The 25,840-nt window shown below is 31.8% G+C and overlaps 1 protein-coding gene across 1 annotated transcript in view; it reads left to right on the forward strand.

Moving 5' to 3' along the window:
- Tnni3k (TNNI3 interacting kinase) overlaps nt 1-25,840 on the forward strand; it is a 291,075-nt gene that overhangs the window by 14,995 nt on the left and 250,240 nt on the right. The window contains exon 5 of the mRNA XM_071617944.1: nt 14,645-14,755. Within this exon, the coding sequence (XP_071474045.1) occupies nt 14,645-14,755 (111 nt within the window). The remainder of the gene's footprint in view (nt 1-14,644; nt 14,756-25,840) is intronic.

Here is a 25,840-nt window from a genome sequence, read left to right on the forward strand (position 1 = left end):
ACAATGTGTGCTTAGCTGTACTTACGAGCTAAATATACTGCTTATGTTATTTCTTTAGCTATTGAAATAAATTTGTAGGATGTATATTGGAGTTTATATTACAGAAAAAAATGAATTGAACATTAAAATTACATATCTAGAATATCAGATTACTGTTTAGTTGACTCAGCTATACTATAGTATATATTGTACTATATATACTATATAGTTTAGAATATAGTGTAGCTGACTCAACTTCTAACCTTTCATTGTTATATTACATATTTTGTTCTTTCTCAGTTTCATGTGAATCTGTGGCAGGATTTTGTTTCACCTTTGTGTAGCTAGGGTCTGGGAGGTGGGACAACTACTTGCTTATATTGGGAACCCTCTTCCCTGTACCCTTCCTAATCTCTTGAGAGTTTATCACTGTGTGGGAAGAGGGCCACAGTTTTCCATGATTCAGTTCATATATTCCTATGGTTCATAGTGCAAATACTCTAAAGCTGATGGTCTCTTTTTATACCAAATCAATCTTTGTCCATTCTGATTCCTTACAGGTGAAAGCCATGGTTAAGTGCTAAATTGTCTTTAATACTCATTACTCCTAAACTCAAATGGAGGCTGAGTTCAAAATATATGAAGTAGCATCATACGTTGACTTTTCAGCTAAAAGGCAGGCGGTAAAAGTAAAAGAACTCTGAGGAAGGGGAAGTTGATGATGGATAACCAAGGCAATTTCTGAAACCATGAATTTTGAGTCTGTCTGGGAAATTCTTTCTGTATTAGTTCATTTTGCTAAGATTTAGCATGACACTAGCTTACAACTAGCTTCTAAATGATTTAGAGTTACCATGTTTCGAGAATATATTTCTTCCTCTTGTTTATCAAAACTAAATTTCCATTTTTAGAGTTCTCTTTGTTCTATTTCTTATGTTTCCTTGTATGTTTCAGAAAGGTACATGGACTATAACTTTTTCATAGCAAGTTTACATGAATTTAGATTCTTAGGAAACAAAGTAGGCAAAGCATCTTAAAAGACCATAATAAAAGGCTTGATCACTCTGCTTATTCCTTATTCATCTGTAATAAACAAATTAAAGTTACCATTCACTCTAAATACAAAAATGACATAAAGTACCCTACCAATGCATTAAATGCAGCTCTAATTTTTCCTTGACTGAACTATTGCAATTATCATTTTAGACTCCATTTCCCTTTCCTCATAAATTTCTAATAAATTTTTATTTTAACATTATTTCAAACTTAAAAGAATTTAAGAATGCTGCAAGAAACTCCTGTATACACATTATCCAGGTTAACTGTTTATGTTTTGTCTCATTTCCATTATTTTCAGTTTTTTTCTGAGCCATTTGAAAGTAATTGAAGATAGCATGCCCTATTTCTACAAAGTACTTTAAACTTTATTTACTAAGAACAAGTCACTAATATAACTCCAATATATACAATCAGAAAATTTAATATACATGGGATACTACCATCTCTATAACAAATTCAAATTTGACCAATTGTCTCAATTGCATGATTTATACTTTTTTTTTTCTTTTTTGGTCTGGCCTAGGATTCCATCCAGAATCATGCATTTTTAGTGTTCTTATTTCTATAATCTTTAGTGAGAAAGTGTTTCTCAGCCTATCCTTGTCTTTCTTGGTTTTAATGTTTTTGATGCTTACAGAGCAGACATTAACACATATTTCTTTAAATTTTTTAAAATATTGCAGTTGAACTTTACTTTGTTCATAGCACTCAAAATAAATAATGTAACTCTCACCACTTTTTTGGTAGTCACAGAAATACTTCTTTTCATTGTATATCTTACATACTCTGACATGCTAGGTCTGCTGCACATTTGAAATTTCTTTTTTTTTTTTTTTCACCAATGGCATTACCTCTGTTTAATTATAGTAGAACAAATGCTCAGTATTTTAATGCCAAATGGATTGTTTTTACAGGATTTATGTTTATTGAGGTATAGTATATGCACATAAAATTTGAAATTTCAAGTATATAATTGATAATTTTTAAAAATATACCTAATCATACAATAATTATCACAAATATGATATAGAATATTTCTATCACGCCCAAAACTTTCCACTTGACCTTTTATAGCCAATTCTCTCCACTGTCCTTCCATATTTTTTCTTTAAATTTATTTATTTAAACAATACTTTAAATGACTAATCTAAATGCCTATCATTTTTTTTCCACACATGGACTAGTTTAGGGTTTGTTTCTGTTGAATGCTTTTAAAATTGACTAATTATCACATTGTTCTGCTTCATTTATTAATTTTATTGTACACTAGACTAATGTACACTGTTACAGATAATATTCATCTTCCTTTAAAGGATGTTGAGTTATTTATTTATTTACTATTTTGTTTTTGGTATGTGGTTGTACATTTGCAGAATACATTTGATCTACTCACCCTAGTTTGACTTTTTTTATTAGAATGAGTCTATTTCAGTTTTTAACTTAGCCCCTTGGCATTCTTTTTCTGGGATATGATCTTTACTTTTGGACATGGTCCTTATTCTTACCTAATACATGGCTTCTTTGTATCTCACCTGAATGCCCAAATTACTTGGAACAATCTCCCCATTCTGACTTACTAGGACCCCCAAATCTCAATCCTGCCTGAACTCCAGTATCATTACCATTCACCTTTGAGTCATGAGTTTTCATGATCTCTTCTAGATCATAGCCTTTCTCTATGCCTGAAGTCTCATGCCTTTCTTTCTTTCTCTATGCCTCAAGTCCCATGGTAAATCTCCCTGAAGACTTCTGCAATCCTTTCTCTATGGAGTTTTTATTTTCTTCTTATCAGTTATCCAGTACTGCAAATCACAGTCATTTCATAATATCAAAACTATAATCTCCACTATTAAGTGTGAGATCTTATGTTTTGTGCCCTTCCATCTTAGACTCTTTGTCAGAGAAATATATCAGGTGGAAAGCCAAGACAGTCATGGTATACTTTAGGATGCACACTGTATCTTACCCTTGTCTCACAGATTATGGTTCTTTGCTTATGTTGTTCAGTACCTGAGAATTGTTGTATCATACACTTTGTTTTGTAGATTTGACTTGTCAGTAGGAAAAGTTTATAGGAGATGTTCTGTTTTGCTGCCATCTACTTTTACATTTCGTATAGAACAATCTGTGTAAGACATAAATTTATGATGTCAATGTTCTGTTTAAAATTTGGTATTGTCACCAATTGCCTATAAAATAAAATTTAAACTCCCGAATAATGAATTCAAGATCTTTTAATTTATCATTCTGGTGGAATCACTCTCTAGACATTTCCTGCAGTCTCTGAACTCCCAACCCTAATGATTTTCAATTTAATATGCATGGGAACCATATGGTAATTATGTGGTGAACATGGATATTTTCCTCTTATCAATCTAATTTGATACACCAATGATGTTCTGGAAATCTAAAATTTCAAGAATGCAGGCAATTTTTATGGAAACAGTCTCAGTGTACATTTTGAAGATCACTCTTCAAAACTCAAAACTCAAAATGGGGTCAGAGAATCAGTGGAATACGCCTCAACAGATGGATTGTAGAAATGTAGACTCTCCCCAAATTGTTCAACACATGTGATAGTCAGTCTTTTCTAAAGAAGCTTAACCAGTAGAATAATCTACTTAAGCTAATAATCTACTTATCTCTCCATTCATCCATCCATTCATCCATCCATCCATCCATATATACATATATACATACGTCTATCAAGAGACAGATTTATTATAAGATATGGCTCACATGATGATTTCATGATCAAGGACAAAGAAACTCTATGACTTCCTTGTATAAACTGGAGAAGCAGGAACTCTGGTGGTATGATTCAGACTAGGTCTGAAGACTTGAGAACAAGGGAAGCTGAAGGTGTAATTCTTAACCTGAGTCCAAAAGCCTGAGAACCTAGAGTATCATCCTTTCTCCTCCTTTTTGTTTTGTTCCGTACCTCAATAGGTTTGATAAGGCCTACTCATGTTGGCCTTATCTTTACTCAGTCTACCAGTGCAAATGTAAACTCTTCCAGAAACACCCTCAAAGACACAGTCAGAATTGTATTACCAGTGATCTGAGCATTCCTTAGCTCAGTCAAGTTGGCACAAAATTAAACCTCCCAATCAGAATGCATTTAAAAAAAAATCCCAATTTATGTGTCTGCAGGCTAAAGTTTGAAGAGCACTATTTTAGATTATGCCATTCTTTAGGCTAAGCACATTTGCACTTCTGTTTTTGTTCAGGTAATTTGTTCTGCTAAAGGATGCTTTTTTTCTCAGCATAAAATTATTACTTATTTGAAACCAAGATAAATTGATCCTTCTTAAGCCTTCTTGAACTCACAGACAGATTTTATTGCACTTAATTTTGGATTCCAATTATAAGTTTACATTATCTTTTATTACAGCACTTATGAGGAGTTGTTTGCATTACTTCAAAAGGTGGTCTGTGAACTTTGAGCATTGGGACTAAGTATTTTTCTTTGCTTATTTGTTAGGACTTATAAAAGATCTTTGATGAATACTTTTTGGAAACTAGCAAATATCCAAAAAACAGTACAAACAATACTTTATGGATACTATGTAACTTAAGAAAACTTTTGTCAACACAGAAGCTAAACTACATGTGTTCATATCTCAGTTCTGAGACTTACTTGTGTGTGTCTTTATTCAAATTGATCTTCCTCTCTACACCTCTTTGTCATCTTTGAAATGGAGCAAATAAAACTATCTATTTTGTTGGGTGAGCTTAGAAGTTTTGTTTTATGTGTGGAAGTGCCAGGAAATGAACCAGTGAGTTTATACATTGTTTATTTTAAAAAGAACAAAACATGTACTACTTAGCAAAATATCTAGCAAGCAGTAAGTACCAAATTAAATATTAATTCTTATGTTGAACATTAATTTTCACCAACATTTACTGGAGACTAATATGTCAGTTGTTTTATAAAGAAAAACAAAAAGAAATGGGCCATGACTTCTGGATTATTACATTCTAAAGAGATGAGAACAAGTAACCTTAGTAACATCAAAAAAGTGAAATCTGTTCTAGGATCAATTGGCTCCAAAGATGTTTGATCATGTTGCTATAACATTAGCATCCCAAATGCATATAGTTTTTCATCAATTATATATTTGAACAAAAATTTTCAATTAATAAATATCTCAAGGCAAAATATGGTTTTTGAAAATAAATTCAGATTTCAAACATCCTTTTGACAAGGTTATTTAGGATATGATCCAATTGTAAATTTGACTTATAAAAGCTCAGAATAGGAAAAAATATAGGAAATAGGGAAAATATCAACTATGGTTTGTTTTTTGTTTTGTTTTTTTGCTTCTTTTGTAGTTATTAGTAATCTATGTAATGTGTTTTCTTCACAGGAATCTTTTTAATATCCTGCCAGTTTTGTCATACTTGGTTCAGTGAAAATTAGATATTTAAATATATAAATTCACTAAATTTGACCCATCTAAGATAAAACAGAATTCCATATACTAAAATCTGATGAAGAAGAGTGAGAGGTTACTCTCAGCTCTTCTCCACAAGAATTCTAGGTATTTATTTTTATATTTTGGATAATGTATACTCCTAAAATGAAACTCAAGATTTTAAGGGAAAAAAGTGAGACTTAATATAGTTTGGAAGATCTTTAATATGACTGCTAATGAAACAAAGAAGACTATTAGATTATCTAATTTAACCTCACACATTCCTCTTTCTCAATACACACCTAAACCATTTAATGAAATTTCCTTAGTGAATGAAAAGTATCACTTTGATACATCAGCTTTTTCTTTAGTATTTTATGTGATGAACGCAGATACTGAGTGATGATGGTCATTTATTCTCTTACTCATTCCAGTCATTCAGAAGAAGTTATTTTTATGTTCTTATTACAAGGGGAAGGTAAAGGAAGGGGAAAAAAATCTAATTCAAATCTATGTCTACCTGGTTCACTAGACCCGGATTTTTTTTCTACATAACCATGCCTATCACAAAACTCTATGTTTTCCATGAGTTTCAATTTGTATTCGTATTCATATTCTTTATCCCAATTCAATTTTGCCTCCTTAACACATGTATCAGATTACAAAGTTAATATTTTTTTTCAGCTTTTCTAAAATATAGGATGAAGAGCTAATCTTTCATAGCTTCTCAATGTTCTATTTGAACCAAAGTCCTTCAGATGTGGAACGATGGACATTTTGAATTGGATAATTATTTGTTGTGGGAAGTTGTTCTGTGCATTACAAAATGCTGTAGCAGCATCTCTAGTCTCTTTCCTGTAGATGACATTAGTCACTATTCTCATTCCCAATTGTGACAACCAAAATATCTATCCACAGACATTGTCTCTGGAAGGCAAAATCACCCCAGTTGAGAACCACAGACACAGAGGAGATTAAAAGATTCATTAACTTAAATTGATCTTTTAAATTTCAAATTGCCTTTTTATTTGTGCAAATAAAGTTTCTTGATTAAAGATTGCATTTTTCCTCAATGAAAATTTGACAAGAGAGTAATAAGAAATTTTTTGAATAGGAGGAAAAAAACCCTGCAGCCAAAAAAAAAAAAGATTCTATTTTTTTATATACCACCTAAAATTTTTAGTTAATGGTGATTTTTAAATACTATTTAATTTGAAGTTTTACTTTAAGAAACTAGAGAATATAAATTAGAGCAATCATTCAAAATTTTAATGTTCACATTTTTTCTTAGCAAGCAAATATTTCATAATTTCTTTCTAAATTAACATGTTCTCAAGAAAAAGTTAATAGGATATTGGGTTGTTAATGTACTTTTTAATTCATACATCAGACAGCACCATTTTTTTTGATGCCACCCAAGTCTGGGTCAGGTGTTGCTCTAATGTATTCTTTTAGCAGCCAGCACTTACCTTATTCATACTGTGTATGATGCTGTACTTTAATTCCTCGTTATGTCTTTGTAGCTTCCTCTACAGAGTCACAATCTTAGGAGACCTCAGAAATGAAGCCAATTACATAAATAAATAAATGGAGATGTTAGATAATATGGATTCAACGATAGGGACAAACACTCAGGCTCAATGTTTCTGAGTTATAATAAGTGGTGAACACACTGGCAAGTTAAAGAACTTATGTACTATGAGACGGGTTCATTCACTTTTAGCTCTAGCTAATCATTTACATGTAGGAATGTAGACTTGCATTGTGTAAAATTTCAGAGAAACTTTGTAAAGTCTCCTGATATTTTAATACAAATTATTAATTCAAATTTTTATTTATAAATACTGTATGAGCTAAACCATATACATATATTCCCCTTTTAGTCTGTTTATAATCTCTGCTGGTAATTATGAGCACCACCGAATCAGGCACCATATTTAAATTTCTAATCATTTAATTCTGAGCACTTTGAACCATTTATATATTAAGTATATTAATAAATATGTTTCATAAAAGAATAAATGAAGTTAAAATTCTATGATAACTTAAAAGAAAAAAAGTATTTCAAGATAGGTAAAATCAAGTTGACATTGGACAAAATAATTTCCCATTCTGGCCATCAGAATGGAAATTAGAAAATTAGACTCTTTATGAGATATTACAGAGATTGTAGGGGTAGAAGGTATAATAGTGGGTAGAAAATAAATGGGTTTAGGAAAATGGAGGCAATGAACATTGGTTGTTTTTCCAAAAAGCAAAAACAGCAATGTCTTGAGGATGTGCAGGATCACAGAAAAGTTGATATAACAGCTTTGTTCAATCTTGTTCAATTCTTACCCATTTGAATAAACATAAAAATTCACATTCCATTTATTTTTTCATTTCAAAATAAATATGTTATAAGTAAAAACAAATTAAAGGATTCATAATATTCAATATGCTTTTTCAAACAGCATATATTTGAATTCCCTCCATGCCCCAGAAACCCCGATTAGCTTTTCTTGGTTAAGTCATCATTATATTATAGAATGAAAACAGCTCACTATATCCATAGACCAATTTGAATAACTCACAGGAAGCAATAAATTATAGAATACTAGAAAAATTGAAGAAGGGTCTGTAGGAAATAAGGAGAAAAAATTAAATCAAAAGCAAATTTGGAGTCGTTACCCTGGAAAGAGTACAGGCACTCAATCTAAGATGTGTTCCCTTTATTTTTTCCTGTTGTTTCAACAATTTCAAGCAAAGCCAAGTTGTTTTTATCACGTTAAAACTTAAAAATTGACATTTTTTTGTGAAAATAGATTCAAAAAATTTTAAATAAGAGATGTATAGTTGTGAACTTTTGTGAGCAGCATTTACTATATTTATTAATAAATCCTTTCACAGAGGATATCTATGATGTACTAGGCAGCTTGAATCCATTAAATTTTAATATCTGTAGCTAAATGCATTTCATACTGAAGTCGTGCCTTGTCCCTTATTCTAAAGGAAACCTAGATATTCTTAAAAGTCTATAAAACTATACTTTGTTTTTTGCAGGGTTTTTTTTTTGTTTGTTTGTTAATCATTACCTTTCCCTTACAAAAACAAACTGAGTTTAACAATTGCTGTGTTGGATACATTGCATTGAAAAAGAAAAAAAAATACTTGGAATAATATAGTATTAGAATATTTATTTATATACCTCTAATTTCACATCCAGAAGCTCATTATTCTGTCCAACTACTGAAGCTCTGCCTTGGATATGATGCTTCAGAGAATATTGGATGTGGATAGGATATTTCAGAAAACAATTTAGCCCAATTTTGAAAACTTAAAGATGAAAAATTTGAGGTATTTCATAATTAAATATCTCTTGGACAAAGTGAACTGAGACATAATGAATATTCTTATACAGTTGGGTCATTCTTGGTGAGGCTAATACATTAAATAAGAATATTTCTGTAAGGATCCTTTGAGATGCTTGAGTTTACAAACATTTGTGCATATTATTGTATCCCCATTACTATCCTATAAGATAGGTATGGCAGATAGATTCCTTGGGGGGGGGGGTCTCTCTCTCTCTCTCTCTCTCATTCTGAAGAGGGGTACATGATCAGGGGTTGAAAATTAAACATTTTATGATATATATGATATATTAAGAAAAACAGAGTATTCAAGGTCAGTAGACCTAATTTCAAATTCTAGTTCTAGCTAAATTCAAACGTATATTACAGAAGCACATTTTATGATATTTATTGTTAATTGGATTCACTGAAAAGCTAGCTGCCTCTGAGAATGATTTAAAAGTACAGGAGAATTATTTGGAAGTGACACTGAAAGGAGAAGGAAGAATGTAAAATCAGTCAGAAGGAGCTGTCAGACCACAATGCAGACCTTATAAAATCTCTGCCCAATGGAGAGCTACAGAGCGAAAAATTTTCTACTAGAAGAATGCTACACTGGGTGAAAATAGGTAAGCCCTTTTTGCCTTGCTTATTTATCACCTGGGAGCTTGTCTAGGAGAGTGACCATAGCTCCAATGCTTCAGTGGCTCTTGAAAAGAGCTAGCTGAGAAGGCTATCAGCTAACTGCCCTCCTACCACACTTTTTTTTGAAAGGCGATCTGAGTAGCCTATCTCTATATCCGTCACACATGGGGACATGCTGATTATTTTGTACCAAATGAAAAAGGGGGTAGCTTAACTCTATATGTAGTATGATATTCATAGTGTACATAATAATTAATAAAAATTATGTGTCAAACACTGCTAAATAAATTTCAGCATTACTAGATTAATCTTGACAATGACTCTATGAGATTGATGTTATTATCTTCATATTATAGACAGAAACTCCACAGATTCAATGGACCAAGAAACTTGTCCCAATTGTAGGATGTGGTCATCAATATGGAAACACAGATTTTCCTTGCTATTAGTCTGTGCTCTATCTACTAACATGAACATACATACATAGGAACAAGAATGAAGGAATAAAACACACTTATGGGGTAAAAGTGATTATATGGTAGTATTAGTCCATAATTATATGGAATATATATATATATATATATATATATATATATATATATATGATAGTTATTACACTGTTACTTATTCCTTTTCTTTATTTTCACACTTTCTATAATGACATATCTGTTTTAGACTACAAACAACCCCAAACACAGTAGTACACCAACCCCCATTTTATTATTTTCATAGTGTCTCAGTTCAAAAATTCACACAGGATGCAGAGGTATGGCTTGATTCTCCTCCATAATGTTTAGAACCTCAGTTGAGAAGATGTGAATAACTGAGTATTATTCCATTGGTGAGGGGATTAGAATCCTCTGGAGGTTTCACATGCAGTTGCCTAGGCTGGAGTGATTTGAAGGCTGGACTTAGCCAGGTTAGCTGATTGGAAAGTCCTTGTATAATAGGAACTGTCTCCATGGAGCCTGGGCTTCCTTACATCAGGGGTTTCTCAGATCAGTCAGACTTCTTTTTTTTATCATTTATTGATTTTATTATTTTTTAAATACATGACAGCAGTGGAATGCATTACAATTCTTATACACATATAGAGCACAATTTTTCGTATCTCTGTATATAAAGTATGTTCACGTCAATTTATGCCTTTATACATCTACTTTGTTTATTTTTGCATCGCAATTCTTAACACACATATATACCACAATTTTTCATATCTCTTTTATATATAAAGTGTGTTGACACCCAATTCAAGTCTTCATACATGTACTTTGTATAATGATGTCCATCACATTCCACCATCCTTGAATGTGGTGGCTCAGGACTCCAAGAGCACAATGCTCAGCAAATGAAATGGAAACCATGTGGCCTTCTATAACCTAACCTTGGAAAAAAAACAACTTACTCTGCTGTACTGTATTGGTGTCAACCCAGCCTTATTCAATGTGAAGGGACATAAAACTCACATTTTAATGGGAAGAGTATAAATGGTATTTGCCATATTTTGAAACTAACAGAAAATATATTGTATCCACATCAGAAGAAAACAAATTTTTAGGCATAAATAAATCTATTTCATTTTTTGTTCTGAAAAAGAATTTATAAAATTCTTGGTTTTTTTAACTTTGTTTTTTACTTATACAATATGGCAGTAGAGGATCTGAGCTCTCTGATACAGTGTCTACTTATTATGGCTTTATTCTCAGTAACAATCACAGAGCCAACAACAGGCAGGATATTAGTCATTCATTTAGAGTGCAAAGTGGTAGTTGCCACCACTACAAAACATTGCATAAATTTGGGGGTCTATTCTATCCCAAATCCTATTTCTTCAAGGATATAGTGAGACTACTTTTTCATATACTCCTTACTCTTCCATAAATAAATTTTCTTTTGTTTCAAAATAATAACTATTGTATACATAAATATGTTAGAGAAGGTTAATATATTCCACACTTTAAAATGCTTTCATGTGTCTTATTGAAGAAAAATAAGTTTAGCTAGAGCGTGCATAAAGGAAAACCTGCCAGTTTCCCAGCAAACTATTGCCAGTTCAAGTTTTAAGAGCCTATCCTTTTACAAAAACTGACATTAGACACTTGTTGTATATCATAACATGCAGGAACTAAATGAGATCAGCCTCATAATATTAGAAACTTGCCTAATATTTATATTTTATATGAAAGCTTTTCCTAGTAGATATGTAGTATATTGTTGACTTTAAATTTTTCCATTAGGTCAAGGTATACCTATAGAGTAGAAGAGAAATGTTTCAGGGCTTGTCCTTTATCTGTAGTAAAGTACCTCATCTCAAGTTTTTCCTTGAGACCAGAATCAAGATCTGCTGAAATACTGTGGAAAGTCAGAAGTGAAGCATGGACTTTAGAGTTCAGAAGTTTTAGGTTTGTATCTATCTCCAACACTTACAAACTATTTAAGGTTCAACAGTACTTTAAATTTTTTGAACCTGAATGTCATCAGCTATAGAATAGGGATAATAATAATATTTCTTTTGCATAGGCAAGATATGAAGCTTATATAAGAGGAGGTAGATAAACCATATTACTTGGTATTTGGCCCATGTACATAATTTATAAGTAGTAATGATTATTTTGTTACTGTTCTCTTTAATATGATGTGGTAAGATAAAAATTCTTTATCAATAGTGTTCAGTGATATAGAACCTTATACCAGACAGAAGTTGAGCTTGAGAAATCCAACCAAAGTATGAAAGGATGATTATTACTTTTAATTAAAACCATTTACCTATTCTGAAAAAATTATAATATACTTTTTCTTGAATTCCACAAACTTTGACTAAGTAAGAAGAAAACAAAGGCACTTGAGAAAATGATGAATTTGCATTTACTAGAATTTGTCTGATAGATAAATATTTCATATGTTGCATGATTTACATATAACTTATTTTAATTTAGCCTATACAGTTCTTGTCATAAATAAGTACTCATTAATAAATATGTTAAATAAAAAGAATATTCATCTTTTTACTGATTTTTGCGTTCTTTATGTATTAAATATATAAACATTTTTTTTTTCTTTTTGGGAAAAGGTCTCACTGTGTTGCATAGGCACTGAAATTCATGATCCTCCTGCCTCAGCCTCCCAAGAAGCTGAAATAAAGGCACAATCCAATGTTACCAGATCACTTGTCACTTTTATATGTTATCACTATTTCTACAGTCTGTCACTGTTTCTACATTCTGTCACTTAATGTTTCTCAAAAATATTATATATTCCCTGTATTTTTTAAAATGACTTTATACTTAAAAAAAACTTTTTTTTTACCTTAAATTCCTGCCCATATAGATGAAAAAAATGTTTAAAGGCTACATCTTTCCCATTTATCTTGGTGATCATGTCTTTAGCCACCACCATTCAAAATTAAAAGTTATTAGTGAAGTTGAAGTTGACTCCTGTGGATTTTTTTTCTCAAGAGTAGGAATTTTCCATCTCTATTCACCATTAAACTAGCAGACATTACTTTATTGCAGTACTGATACAGAGCTTTTCTTGGTTTAGTCCTTCAAGTGTTTCAATGGTTAATTAATGAAGTAGAGGGAATATAGTTATGGAAAGGAGGTAAAGGAAAATAGAAGCAGAAGCTAGGCGATGGACTAAAATCATCACCTCAATTGCAAATTTGAGGGTTATGATAAGCTCCAGACTTCTATGTCCAATAGTAATGAGTTCTATTGAGTATTGTGCCAGGTACCTTTTAAGTGCTTTATATGTATTATTAAAACAGTTGTATACAGTTATCTTGCCAAGGAAATTAGTGAAGAGGGGCTGTAGAATTTGCCCTAGTTCACACAGTCATTAGCAGAGCTGGGAGTCTAACCAGGCAGGCTAAATCTATGATCAATAAGCATATCCTACACTATATGAATCTCAGATTTAACATGTGAAAACATTTTAGTTCTTCCTGATTCTTCATCTCTATATCATTTCATTAACCTGCTACTTACTGTACTTGGAGAAAATCCAACCCCAACCTCCATCATGGCTTTATAAGGCCTTACAAACTCAGACATCTTTGAATTTATCTTCAATATTACTTTTCTCTTGTTGTTTTTAACCATCTACTAAACACTTGTCTTGTTTCTAGTCTTCAATCACACCAAATCTATTTCCATCATAGGACTTTTGCACTAACTGTTAATGCTTATCCTAATGCTTACCTTAGTGGTACAGTGCATATGTGGGGCTTTGGGTTCCATCCATAGAAAATTATTATAGGCTACTTTTAGGCTGAGCAACAGTAGGTTGAAGATGAAATATTTATCTAACTTTTTGGTAGAGAAGATAGGTGGAGGAAAAGAGTTGGAAAATATTAAATCATTTTTTTCTATTTGAAGCTCTTTACTGAAGTATTAAAAATATTGGGTTTTTTAATTAGAGAATTTTCTAGTTACAGTGTGAAATAATATGTGTGCAATTTACAAATGCAATGGCATATTCCATGAAGATTTTATTTTATTGCCACTTGGTGTGTTGATGAACCAAGTATTGCGGAAGTTGTGACTTGAATTCTTACTTTGATGGAGAGGGTTAAACATGGAGATCTTTGCATTCCCTTCCAATTCTGGACTTTTGTGAATACATGACCTACCACATCATCCTTTTGAGTGTTCTGACTTGTTAAAAAGAGTCAAGGAAAGAAAGACACTACTGATTAATTATGTATAGGTCCCATGATACTGTGTATTACAGAAGAAGCAATTACTGAACTACTTTGAAACAGTCCAGTGAGCTGCAGTTTGTTCTTCTTAGAAGGAATATTTCATCTTCATCTCTAAAAGAAAAACAAAAATAAACCTTCACACAATTCCTATAAATTCTTAACATCTTTTGTAATTAATTTTAGTTGCTGGAGAAAGCATATGTATTAGAGTGATCTACATGTAAGATTGAGTTCAGTTGCAAGAACCTTACCATAGATAAGTGTCCATTTGTCTTTCATGGTCAAGTGGTAAAGAATTGATTGGACCTAAACAGCTCTGACATTTGCTCCTACATTTCAACCATGTGAGAGCCACTTTCTGCTATCTAATATACTCTTATGCCAGAAATCACACTTAGGTTTTCTCTGAGCACCTAAACTGGCTGACAGTCAGGAAATCAATACATCCTGTTGCACAGATTTCGTGTCTGCTATTAGTAGAAAAGTAACACTAAAGATGTGTTTTCTTGCAGGACAGTGCAGAATTGATCACATCCCTGATTCACAGTGGAGCTGATATACAGCAAGCTGGATACGGTGGCCTTACTGCTCTCCACATTGCTGTGATAGCTGGTCACCTAGAGGTAAGTCATGCCTTTGTTACCTGTGAAAACAAAGATTAGCTACCTCTTCAAATTATTCTCAGTTTTCAACACTGGCTTTTGAGATGATAGAAGTTGGTTTGTTTTTTAGCTACTAAGCACATTAATTTCTTTTGACAGTAAAATTTAGCCATTCGAATGTACTTTTTATAGTTCAGAACATTTTGTAATGATGTAATCAAATATCTACTAATATAAAAATGGCTGTGTATGAGAGACTTTCGAGCAGTGATTAAGATCATAAGTTTTGAAATCAAGTAGTTCAGCTTCCAAAAGTCACCATATTAACTTTGGGGGAATTATTGAATCTCAAAACACATGTATGTTAGAATAAAGTTGTGTTTTAGAAAAAAGCAATAGTGGATGGGTGATGTAGCTCAGGGGTAGAGCACTTGCCTAACAGGTGTGAGACCTTGGGTTCATTCCTCAAAATAGTAATAGGCCTATTGTAATGATTAAATAGTCCATATAGAGCACTCCGCAAATTATTTTGTACAGAGTAAGGACTGAATGAAAGATCATTTAATCTTTCATCCTCTTATGCACTACTTGAATAAACGTTTAGTAAACATGAGTTATGTACCAGATACTGTTCTAGGTGCTATAATAGTGAGATAGTCAAAAATCTCCATTTTTGTGAACTTTAATTATAAACAAGACAGACAAAAAAGAAAATATTATACAATGTCAATTAATGAGTACTGCTAAATAATAAAATGAAAACACCCTGTGGGAGAAATAGACACCATTTTAAGTAAGCTATATAATGAAGGCCTCTGAAAGAAGGTGATACTGGAGCAGAGATTTGAGTGAAATGAGAGCAGATTTGAGTGAAATGAGAGCCACATAAAAGAAGAAAAGCATATTTTGGGCTTAAGTAATAGCACATGCATAGCCTGGAGGCATAAAAAACCTGGATGTGCAGAGGGACATGAGGTAGAATGATGGAGATAAAGTCAGGTGGATGTTTGCAAGTCAGACCACGAAATGTTTTAAAGGCCATGGGAAGCTTTGGATTTTGTCTTAAATTTAATTTTCAAAGTATTAACTTTATATATGCTACTATGCAATTATTTTATTAACTTTACAAATCCTTATGAAATAGTTTTTTATTGTCATTGCTATAATAGATATAAAATCAAGGCTTTTGTATAATAATCATCACTACAAATTGAAAAAAAAAGAGCCACATCTAAAATCCTAGTCATTTATCTCAAAATCCCATCATATTCATACTCTATCATTTGTGACAACAATGTGAAACTCAACAATGTAATAAATGAACAGTCTAACATCCTCATTATTGAATAGTTATCTTTGCAAATTGTCATATGGCAAATTAAATCATGCCTATTTCACTAAGACACAAAACACATACCAACTATGAACAAAAAGAACTGCATATAAAAATCATAAATAAAACCTATGAAATATGTGTGATCCATCTTTCTTGACAGTGTCACTTTAAAGGGCTCTTACATCCAATAAATATTAAAATATCTCATTGAGAACAAGACAGTTTCCTTCATGTTTATATTTCTGCTCCTTACCAGATTACTTTATTTCCCAGAAAATAAGTCTTTATGGTGAGATTCATAGTATCATTGACAATATAATTAAGTTTGTATTACTTATGATGAAAGGGAAATATCCTGTCAGAATTACTTAAACACAACAGTTTTCCCACAAAAAGATAAATTATCTGAGGGCAATGATAAGTAGATAGAGTGATAAACTTTAAGAAAGCATGATGGAAAAACTGATGAAGTAAACATTAGGCACTAGTAAAACATGGTCAACATTTCAATGCTAGGAAAATAACAGAATATACTGTTGAAAACAAAATCCTTTTTTTTTTTGTCTAATATTGAGCAGATTACTTTGTGAGCCCTAGAATTTTAATGGGGTTAAAAGCAGGGTGTTGGTCTCCTCATCTTCTATTCAAATAGCTCTGTATTCTTGTTTTGTAAATCATAGTATAAATAGCAGTATTTTATCTATTCTACCAGCCTTTGGGCAAACTTGACCAAAATAGTTTCCAACACATCTCTACTCTTATATGTCTTTTAGATCTTCAACATCCCTTATCAGCTGATGTACAACATTTAATGACTTTTATAGTCAACCACTTGACACTACATAAAACAGGCTTAGACACATTAACCTTTATTTGCTTTTTACATAATGGATTAATTAAGTTACTGGTCAGATAATGAAGGGAAATGGTATCCCACAAAGCAATCTAAAACAATTATATTCTAAATGCAGAATTTTTTGAATTATTTCTTTCAAAACTATTCGCTGTGATAAATACTTTTGATGTGTTAATTTTTCTAGTCCATACTGAGGAAAAATCATTTGGCTCCAAATAGACTGATTTTCTAGAAGATGAAATTCAAGTAGAAACATTGATATATTGTATAGTGTTCCCCCTTTCCCTGCAGTTTCAGTTAACCTTGGTCAACCATGATCTGAAAATATTAAATGGATATTCCAGAAATAAACAATTCATAAGTTTTAAAAAACTATTATTACATTACATTGTTATATTTGTTCTATTTTATTATTGTTGCTGTTAATCTCTAACAGTGCCTCATTTGTAAATTAAACTTTATTATATGTATGTATGTATAGGGAAAACATAAGATATACAGATTTAATTATTACCTGTGGCTTCAAGCATCCCCTGTGGGTTTTGGAACTTATCCTCTTTGGATCAGGGGTACTACTGTGCACAGTTGGCAATTCATGGAGAATTCTGAGCTTAAAATAAGTTTTGGTGTATATAGATGAAATTTGAAACCATAACAATAATGGAAAATTATGTATCAGGCACAATGGATGGCCCATAAACTGACCCTAAGAATCCACAGAGATTTGAGAAAGAATTAAATATCTATTAAATGAGACAAAGAAGGTTGGTCAGAGTAGTAATAGGAAAACTAGGTCCTTATAGTATCATAACATTTAGAATTTCAGAAGTTTGAGGATTCTGGGAATCAAATGGTGCAGAATAGCCAAGTACTATGGGATAAAGTATACATATAGCATCTCTTTACTAATCAAAATTTACATGCCTATTCCACTGCTGTTTTTACTACTTTGGTTAGGAGGAATAGTAGCAATGTATCAATGAGGTGGGTGTTTCCTTTCATTAGTAGTCCCTGTCTTTTATGGTCCACCTTTCTGTGTGAAACAATAGATGATGCTGAGTCTGACAGGCCTCTTTGTCTCCACATATCAAATTCAGATCTTCCATTAGTGTCTCAAGTGTGTTTGTCCTCCCATAATTGTGAATTCTATTTTTATTGTAACAATTTTACAATAAAATTTACATCAACTAGGCAGCTGTCTCTTTCAATAATTGAAGAGAACGTGTGTTGAAGATTCCTAGACATGCTGACTACAATTTGAGAACTCAGAGTTAAATTTACTGTGACTAAAAAAAGAGAAAAATATTGGTTATCTCAGATCTTAACATTTTTCTTTGATTTATCCATCTATCAATACATACACATATACTGCTTCATATAAAGCCTAAGATTCATATAGTAATCTATGGATCCAAGGTTAGACATGAGTCAGATGCTGTATTGGACCTTGAAAATGTATATATTATATATAAAATATATACTTTATATTTTTCATATACTTATATATAAAATATATATTTTATATACTTTATATATTTTATATACTTTATATATTTTATATATATATATATATATATATATATATATATATATATATATATATATATATATAAACTTGTTGAAACTTGGTAGTACTTCATCATTCACATACATTTGTCATTTGGTTCTCCTGTGAGATCAGTAGTATTAGACTAAAGAATTATAAAAGTTAAATGAATACTATAAGGTCATTCAGACAATAAATGAGCTGGATGAGACTCAAACTTGATCTCCTAAACTCAAGTCTACGGTTTTGTTAAAAAAAATAATAAGAAGAAGAATTATTCCCTAGAGACTCTTGTGTGTTTATTGCTAAAATAAGGCTTATACCCATGAGACAGACAGACAGACACACACACACACACACACAGTGCTTCTATCCACAGGCCACACTAACACACACAAATACACAAACTATTCAGAAAAAAAGTATTAAGAAATCCAAAAATACATGAGTATGTTACTACTAATGTTCAGGCATTACTACATAAATGTAATTAAAGCAACATTAATTTATTCAGGCATTAATACATATGTAATTAAAGCAACATTAATTTATTCAAAAATGTCTTTATTTGCCATTTACTAATTGGGGTGCCAAAACCCATGGAGATATGTATACACACATTTCTTTCTTTCTCTTTCTCTGTCTCTCTGTCTCTCTCTCTCTCTCTCTCTCTCTCTCTCTGTCTCTCTCTCTCTCTTTCTCTCTCTTACAGATACACAGACACACACACACACACACACACACACACACTTTATACTTAATATACATATACATATACAAATATTTATACTTAATCACATACTGTATAAAAAAAGTTGTCATGCTGGTGTTTAATGTAGTAGTTTCTGCAGTTATCAAGAGACAAATGAATTATCTGTAGCTGTAGACAATTGTTTGTGCAGCAAACAGAAATGCATATAGCAACAAGATGACACAATGCATATTGTGTAGAAGTTGTGGAATGTTTTATTTTTCATGGAAAGGTATAGTTTCATATACACCCTGTGCATGTGAGAGTAATATTTTCATAGTTAAATTTATTCCATCATACCTTATCCCATTTTCAGATTGTAAACATTTATCCAAGCACTGCTTCAGAAATGCTTCCCAGTTATTTTGGAATTTATTTCTGATTTCAAGGAAATGCAATTGATGTTGTTCTAGTTCATTCTTAACTAAATCATCTAAATGTTTCAGTTGAGAGTTTTGTTTACCAAGAAGCTTCAGACTCTCTACATTATTTCTTTTATAATGGCTTTAGTTTTCTCCCCACAGGCAAAAACAAGAGAATGATTAGAATTATAAAATGTGGTTTCCTTCTATCTTTCCTTTTTTATAGAGGTAAGACACTCATGAGTTTTATAACTGAGCAGTACCAGATTTGTCTCCAATCTCTCAGGAATTTCATTTAGAATCCAATTGAATAATTAATAAAAAATAGTTAACACTTTGAGGTGATTACTTTGTACCAAATCTATTAATTATTAGACATTCTCTTTCTTGAAAAAGTTGAGAAGAACTGAAGCATAAAGAAATTAAGTAACTTGTCCAAGATGATAGAGCTAATAATGGTACAGCCAATGTTCCCATGCTGTCCAGTTTGGAGCCAGCTCTCATTCACAGTGCCCCTCTCCCAATCCAAACAATTCCCTCTCAGCCCACCTGACTAGAGTTTAAACTTTGGATACAGGATATAGAAACTTATAATGTAATAGGAAAACATTCTGTATATTTATACCTAAATTGTTGAGGCAATTTGAGAGGCTAAGGAGGACATTAAGATATTCTGGTTCCTCTTTCTATGGACCCCATCATTTTGGGCTCTGCTCCTTAGCTCTAATATTTTTTCATTACATTTATAATAGCTTGACACATATTCATTCAGTTAAAATGTGTAACTCAGTGGTTTTTAGTATCCTCACAGAGTTGGATAATCATCACCCCAATCTAATTTTCGAAACTTTTGTCACTCTGAAATTCCAGACCCTTTACCAGACAGCTGAACCCACCCCTCACTGTCCAGAACCAGACACTGGACAAGGCCCCTGCTCAGGGTGACCAATCACTCTACTTATTATGCACTCACTTTTTGGATTTTAAGTAGTTATAAACTTTAAAACACCTCAATAAAAATGCAAAATTTGCCTGGGGTTAGTTCTTTGTATTTAAAATTTTAGCAATCAGTTCATAGCTTAAAGCCTTTGCTAATTGAAGTATGATCTATTGACCAGTAATGTAGGATTACCAATGAACTTTTTAAAGTATAGAATCTCACATACTACTTCAGACCCACATAAAATCAATCTTTTAATAAAATTCACAGGTAACTCGTATGCATATTCAAATTTAAGAGGCAATGAGCTTAAAGAGTATAAGGAAAAAACAGATTTAAAAGAGATGTCTGAGAGAAGGATAGAGTAGAAGGAAGTAGTTCTCATTTGCTTTACAATTTTGCCTTTAACTGATACTGGCTCAAGTGTTTTAGTTGCTCTTATGGTAACATTCAGGGCTCATTCTAGGTACTCTGCATGTTACAGGTCATTTCCTTTCTGAGATATAAACTTTTAGGGAATAATATTTAAAATAAGAAGAAAGCTTAAAATGTAATGGAAGAGAATAAAGAGAATGTGGTGTATATATATATATATATATATATATATATATATATATATATATATATATATATATAAAATGAAGTTCTACTTGGTCATAAGAAAGATTGAAATTATGTCATTTGGTGGTAAATGGATAGAACTGGAAGATATCATACTGAGTGAAATAAGCCAGAATCAGAAAGTCAAGGGTGGAATGTTATCTCTCATGTGTGGAAGATAGAATAAAACAAGGATTAAGAGAAAGGGATCTCTTGAAAGTAGAAGGGAGATTAGTAGAATAGAGACAGGGAAATAAGGAGTAGGGAGGAGAGGGGAAGGGAAAGAACTAGGAGTGAAGTTAACCAACTTATGCCATGTGCATATATGACAATACCATAATGCATTCCACTTTTATATGTAACTGTGATTCACCAATTAAAAATAAATAAATAGATAGATAAATAGATAGATAGATAGATGGAAAGAAGACCAATAGAGTAGAGGAAGGGGATTAGGAGAAGGGACAAGGGAAGGGAAAGGAGAAATACTAGGGATTGAAATAGAGCATACTATATTATATGTATTTTTAAATATGACAGAATGAACCTCATTGCTCCATATAACTATAATGCACTAATGAAAGCATTAAAAGGTATCATGGAAGTCAACACAATAATTATAAGATTAATAACTCAATGTAAAAATGTGCTAGGTGGAACATGGGAATTAGCTAAGACAGGAGGATCATAGGTATGAGACAAGCCATCAAGATTAGTGAGACCCTATCTCACAATAAAAAATAAAATGGGACTGGTAATGTAGCTCAGTGGTAGAGCTCATTATCTCCCCCAACACATACACAAAATAGGCTAAGCATTCAAATTAATATTTCTCCAAAGAATATATATATATAAATGGCCAATAAACACATGGAAAAAATATTCATCATTTGTCATTAGGAAAATGCGTATCAAAACCTCAATGAGATGCCACTTCACATTCAATAGATAATTTAAACAAATAAGCAAACAGATAATAAGAGTTGGTGAGAATTTAAATTTTCTTACTGACGTAAAAAGAGCTTTACATTTTGAGGAGTTCGCATTGGCATACTTATTGCATTTTTTTAAAAATTAGTTTTCTTTCCTTTTTAAGGTAGTTTTTATAAATGTTTTCAATTTTATATGGTCAGAGTTGTCAGTTGTTTGCTTTGTGATGTATACTTACTGGGACCTGTTTTCTTTCAAGATTTTATAAAAACAAATTTCAAGTACATTTAATTTTTTTTCTCCCTGTTTACAGATTATATTATAAAATTCTTTAGGTATATTATAGGTGTGAGAATAAGTTTTAATTTTTTCCCCACAAGTTTATCCAGTTGTTTAAACATAATTTATTGAATAATTCATATTTTCCCCAATATATTCAATTTAGATCTGTCTATGTATTCCAATGCCAATACCAAACCCACCTCTTTTATTCCATGTAGATTTAGGTTATACTTTAGTATCTAAAGTGCATGCGCTTAATCATGACTTTTTAACAGAACTTTCCTGGCTGTTCTTCCATTCTGTATATGAATTTTAGTCCACAGAGAGGCACTTGAGTGCAATAATAGATTCTGCACTGAATCCAAGTGAATATCTATCATTGACTAGATATAGGCCTTGAAAAAGTCTTTCATCCTCTTTGAGCCTCATTTTCTAATTCTAGAAGGTTGATTATATTATTACCCACCTTGTTTGTGTGTATGTACTAAGTGACTTAATTTTATATTGAGTACTTAGACACTGCCTAGCACATAATAAATGCTGATAAAGTTAGTTGTCATTATTTTTATCTGTCTTGTTTTGGTTTTAATTTCATTCCTAAAGAAAAAATGTGATGTTCTGAGCAAGATCAATTTTAATTTATAAATTAATTTAGGGATAATATTCCCATCATATTAAGTATATTTAATAATAAGATATTTTATTTCACTTACTCAAGGTTTTTTAAGTCTTTCAACAAAATAGTCTCCTTGTGGATTTGTTAAAGTTTATCCCTAGATACTTTGTCCTTTTGTTATAAATGTAAATAGTATTGTATTTTCTAATTTTTTTTAGTTTGAATATATAATACTTATTGAGTCTCAACTTTTAATTTTATAAACCACTCATTTATCTCATTGTTTTTAGATATTTTAGGTGAGTATTTTGGGTAGTCTTTGTTCACAATTAAATTACCTACATGTGGTGATACTTTTTCCTTCTTTCAAATAATTAAACATCTTATTTTTTTTCTTAATTGCATTGGTTGATACTTCCAGAACAATTTTTTTCTTAGAACAATTTTTATTCTTCAGACAAATCATCATTTCACTCTTAGAATGAATCACAAATGTTAATGGTACATTATTCTCTTATTGCTGAACTTGGTTTGCTAATATTCATGGGTGAGGTTAATAATAATAATAATAATAGCTATTATAATTATTAGTTTGATAGGGCTGTCATAACAAAATAACTCAGGCTTAGTGGTTATAAATAAGGAAATTATTTTCTCATGATTCTGGAGGCTATAAATAAAAAATCAAGTTGTCAGCAAGTTTGTTTTCTTCAGAAACCTATTACCTTAGTTGGTAGATGGTGACTTTCTTATTGTGTATCTACAAGGCCATACATCTGTGTATGCACATCTTGTGTCTCTGTTTCTGTGTCCTAATCTCTTCTGATGAGGACACCAGTCATATTAGATAAGGTTCTATTCTAATAACCCTATTCTAACTTAATTATGTCTTTAAAGATATAATCCCTAAATATAGTCACATTCTAGAGTTTGGAAGATCAGGGCTTCAACATAAAAATTTGAGGAAGACACAGTTCAACCCATAAACATTATATTTATCAAATTCTGGATAGACAAAAACCTCTCCTCCTCCTCTCCTATTATTATTATTTACATCACCCATGAATATTAGCAAAATATCTCTCCTCTCTCCTATTTTTCTTTCTAAGACTCTAGTATGTAATCTGATGTTATTGCTATTTTATAGTACACAGTGTTATTACCTTTTCTCTGATAAGTCTCCCCAAATTTTGCAGACAGAGAAATTAATTTTAAATTGCTATAGGGGCTCATCAATATAAACACCTTGGGCTACCATAATACAAATGCAGAAAGTATAACAAGTGTCAAATATACTAGTAAATAAACATCATTATTAATTATTGTTTAAATATCACTCTAATGAATCTCATTAGTGATCAATAGGTATTTTATCATTATTCATTGGTATTGACTTTAGAGATTCCCGTATTTATTTTTAATACTCATTTGCAGTTCCATGATGTCAAAGTTCCATATACCATTGTGTCAAGTGGTGATGTTTCTAAAACTAAACTATGATTTTATATATAGTCTTAAATAATAAAGACCTAGGAACCAACATTTTCTGTGACATTCAAAAGTATTTTTTCATAATTTGAAACTGGAAATTCTGGCCCCAATTATTGATTGTGCCCCCTGTTACCCAATATGCTTTATTAAAAGTAAGGAGACAGTCTTTTACAGTCTAGGTTTTTGGTCTGGAGATTGAGACAAGATAATAGATCATACCTCATACTTAGTTTTTTTTTTTTTTAGATCTTTATTTTATTTATTTATTTTTATGTAGTGTTGAGGCTCGGACCCAGCGCCTAGCACTAAGCTAGGCAAGTGCACTACTGCTGAGCCTCAACCCCAGCCCCATACTTAGTTATTTTATAGTCTCAGAGGCAATGTCTTAAATGTATCAGTTGTAAGGAGTGATGTAAGAGAATACTAGCTTGAGTGTCACTTTTTTTCTCTTTATCCCTTTACCATAGAAAGTATTAGCTATTATTAAACATTAAGTATTGCTTTTGGGATGAGGGAGAAGGACACAAGCAGGAAAGGCTTTATAGGCTAATAAAAATGTAAATGAGAGGTTCATCAGCTTGCTGCCCTAGAAAATGATGAAAGAAACATTACCTGAGCAATTAGATTCAAACACTATTGCTAATGAAATCAACCTGAAATGAGAAATCCTTTTGAAACTATTCAATGCTTTGTGTGAATTTGCCTAACTATGCCAACTCTTCTATGCACTGAGTTTGACCCCAACATCCTAGGTCCTCTGAACATTTATATATAAAAAAACAGCTATATTCTTTAATGCATTTGCAGTTAACCTTTTTGCATGTTATACTTTCTACTAAGAATTTGATGTTTGGGTTATGAACCTGGTGTTTTATAGCTTGCTGAAGTCACATTCTTAAAATTTCAGAGCTTCAAAGTTCCGTATGTTTCTGGAGGGCAAGAAATTATAATTCTTCTTTCCCTCAATTAAAAAGACATTGGAAGATCAATATTCCCTACCTGACCTTTGAACATAGTAGTAAAATAGACAGCAGGGGCTATCTACTTTCTCTCAGATTCACTCTGGGATGGTATTTAGGGATAAATAATTGAATACTTTTTGAATGTTTTATTTTCGCCCTTCAATATTATGTGAATTGTTTTCTTGGATTGTTCTCTGTGGTGGATCTCCAAAGACCCTTTAGAAACTTCCTGAGTTTGGGGTAGAAGGGGGGAGAAGCTAGAGCCCCCATAACAGGCTCTCAGCAGCTGTCTTCTCTGATAACATCTCTCTTCTTAGGTGTTTCTCAAAGGCACTGGGTAGCTCTGCCTTTTGTCACTTGTTCTTGCACAACTGTTTATCAGACAACTATAGTTATTATAGATCATTATACAGGATATTTTAAGGAAGGCACAC

This window comes from Marmota flaviventris, chromosome 10, assembly GCF_047511675.1.
Source record: "Marmota flaviventris isolate mMarFla1 chromosome 10, mMarFla1.hap1, whole genome shotgun sequence".
NCBI classification, from domain to species: Eukaryota; Metazoa; Chordata; class Mammalia; order Rodentia; family Sciuridae; genus Marmota; species Marmota flaviventris.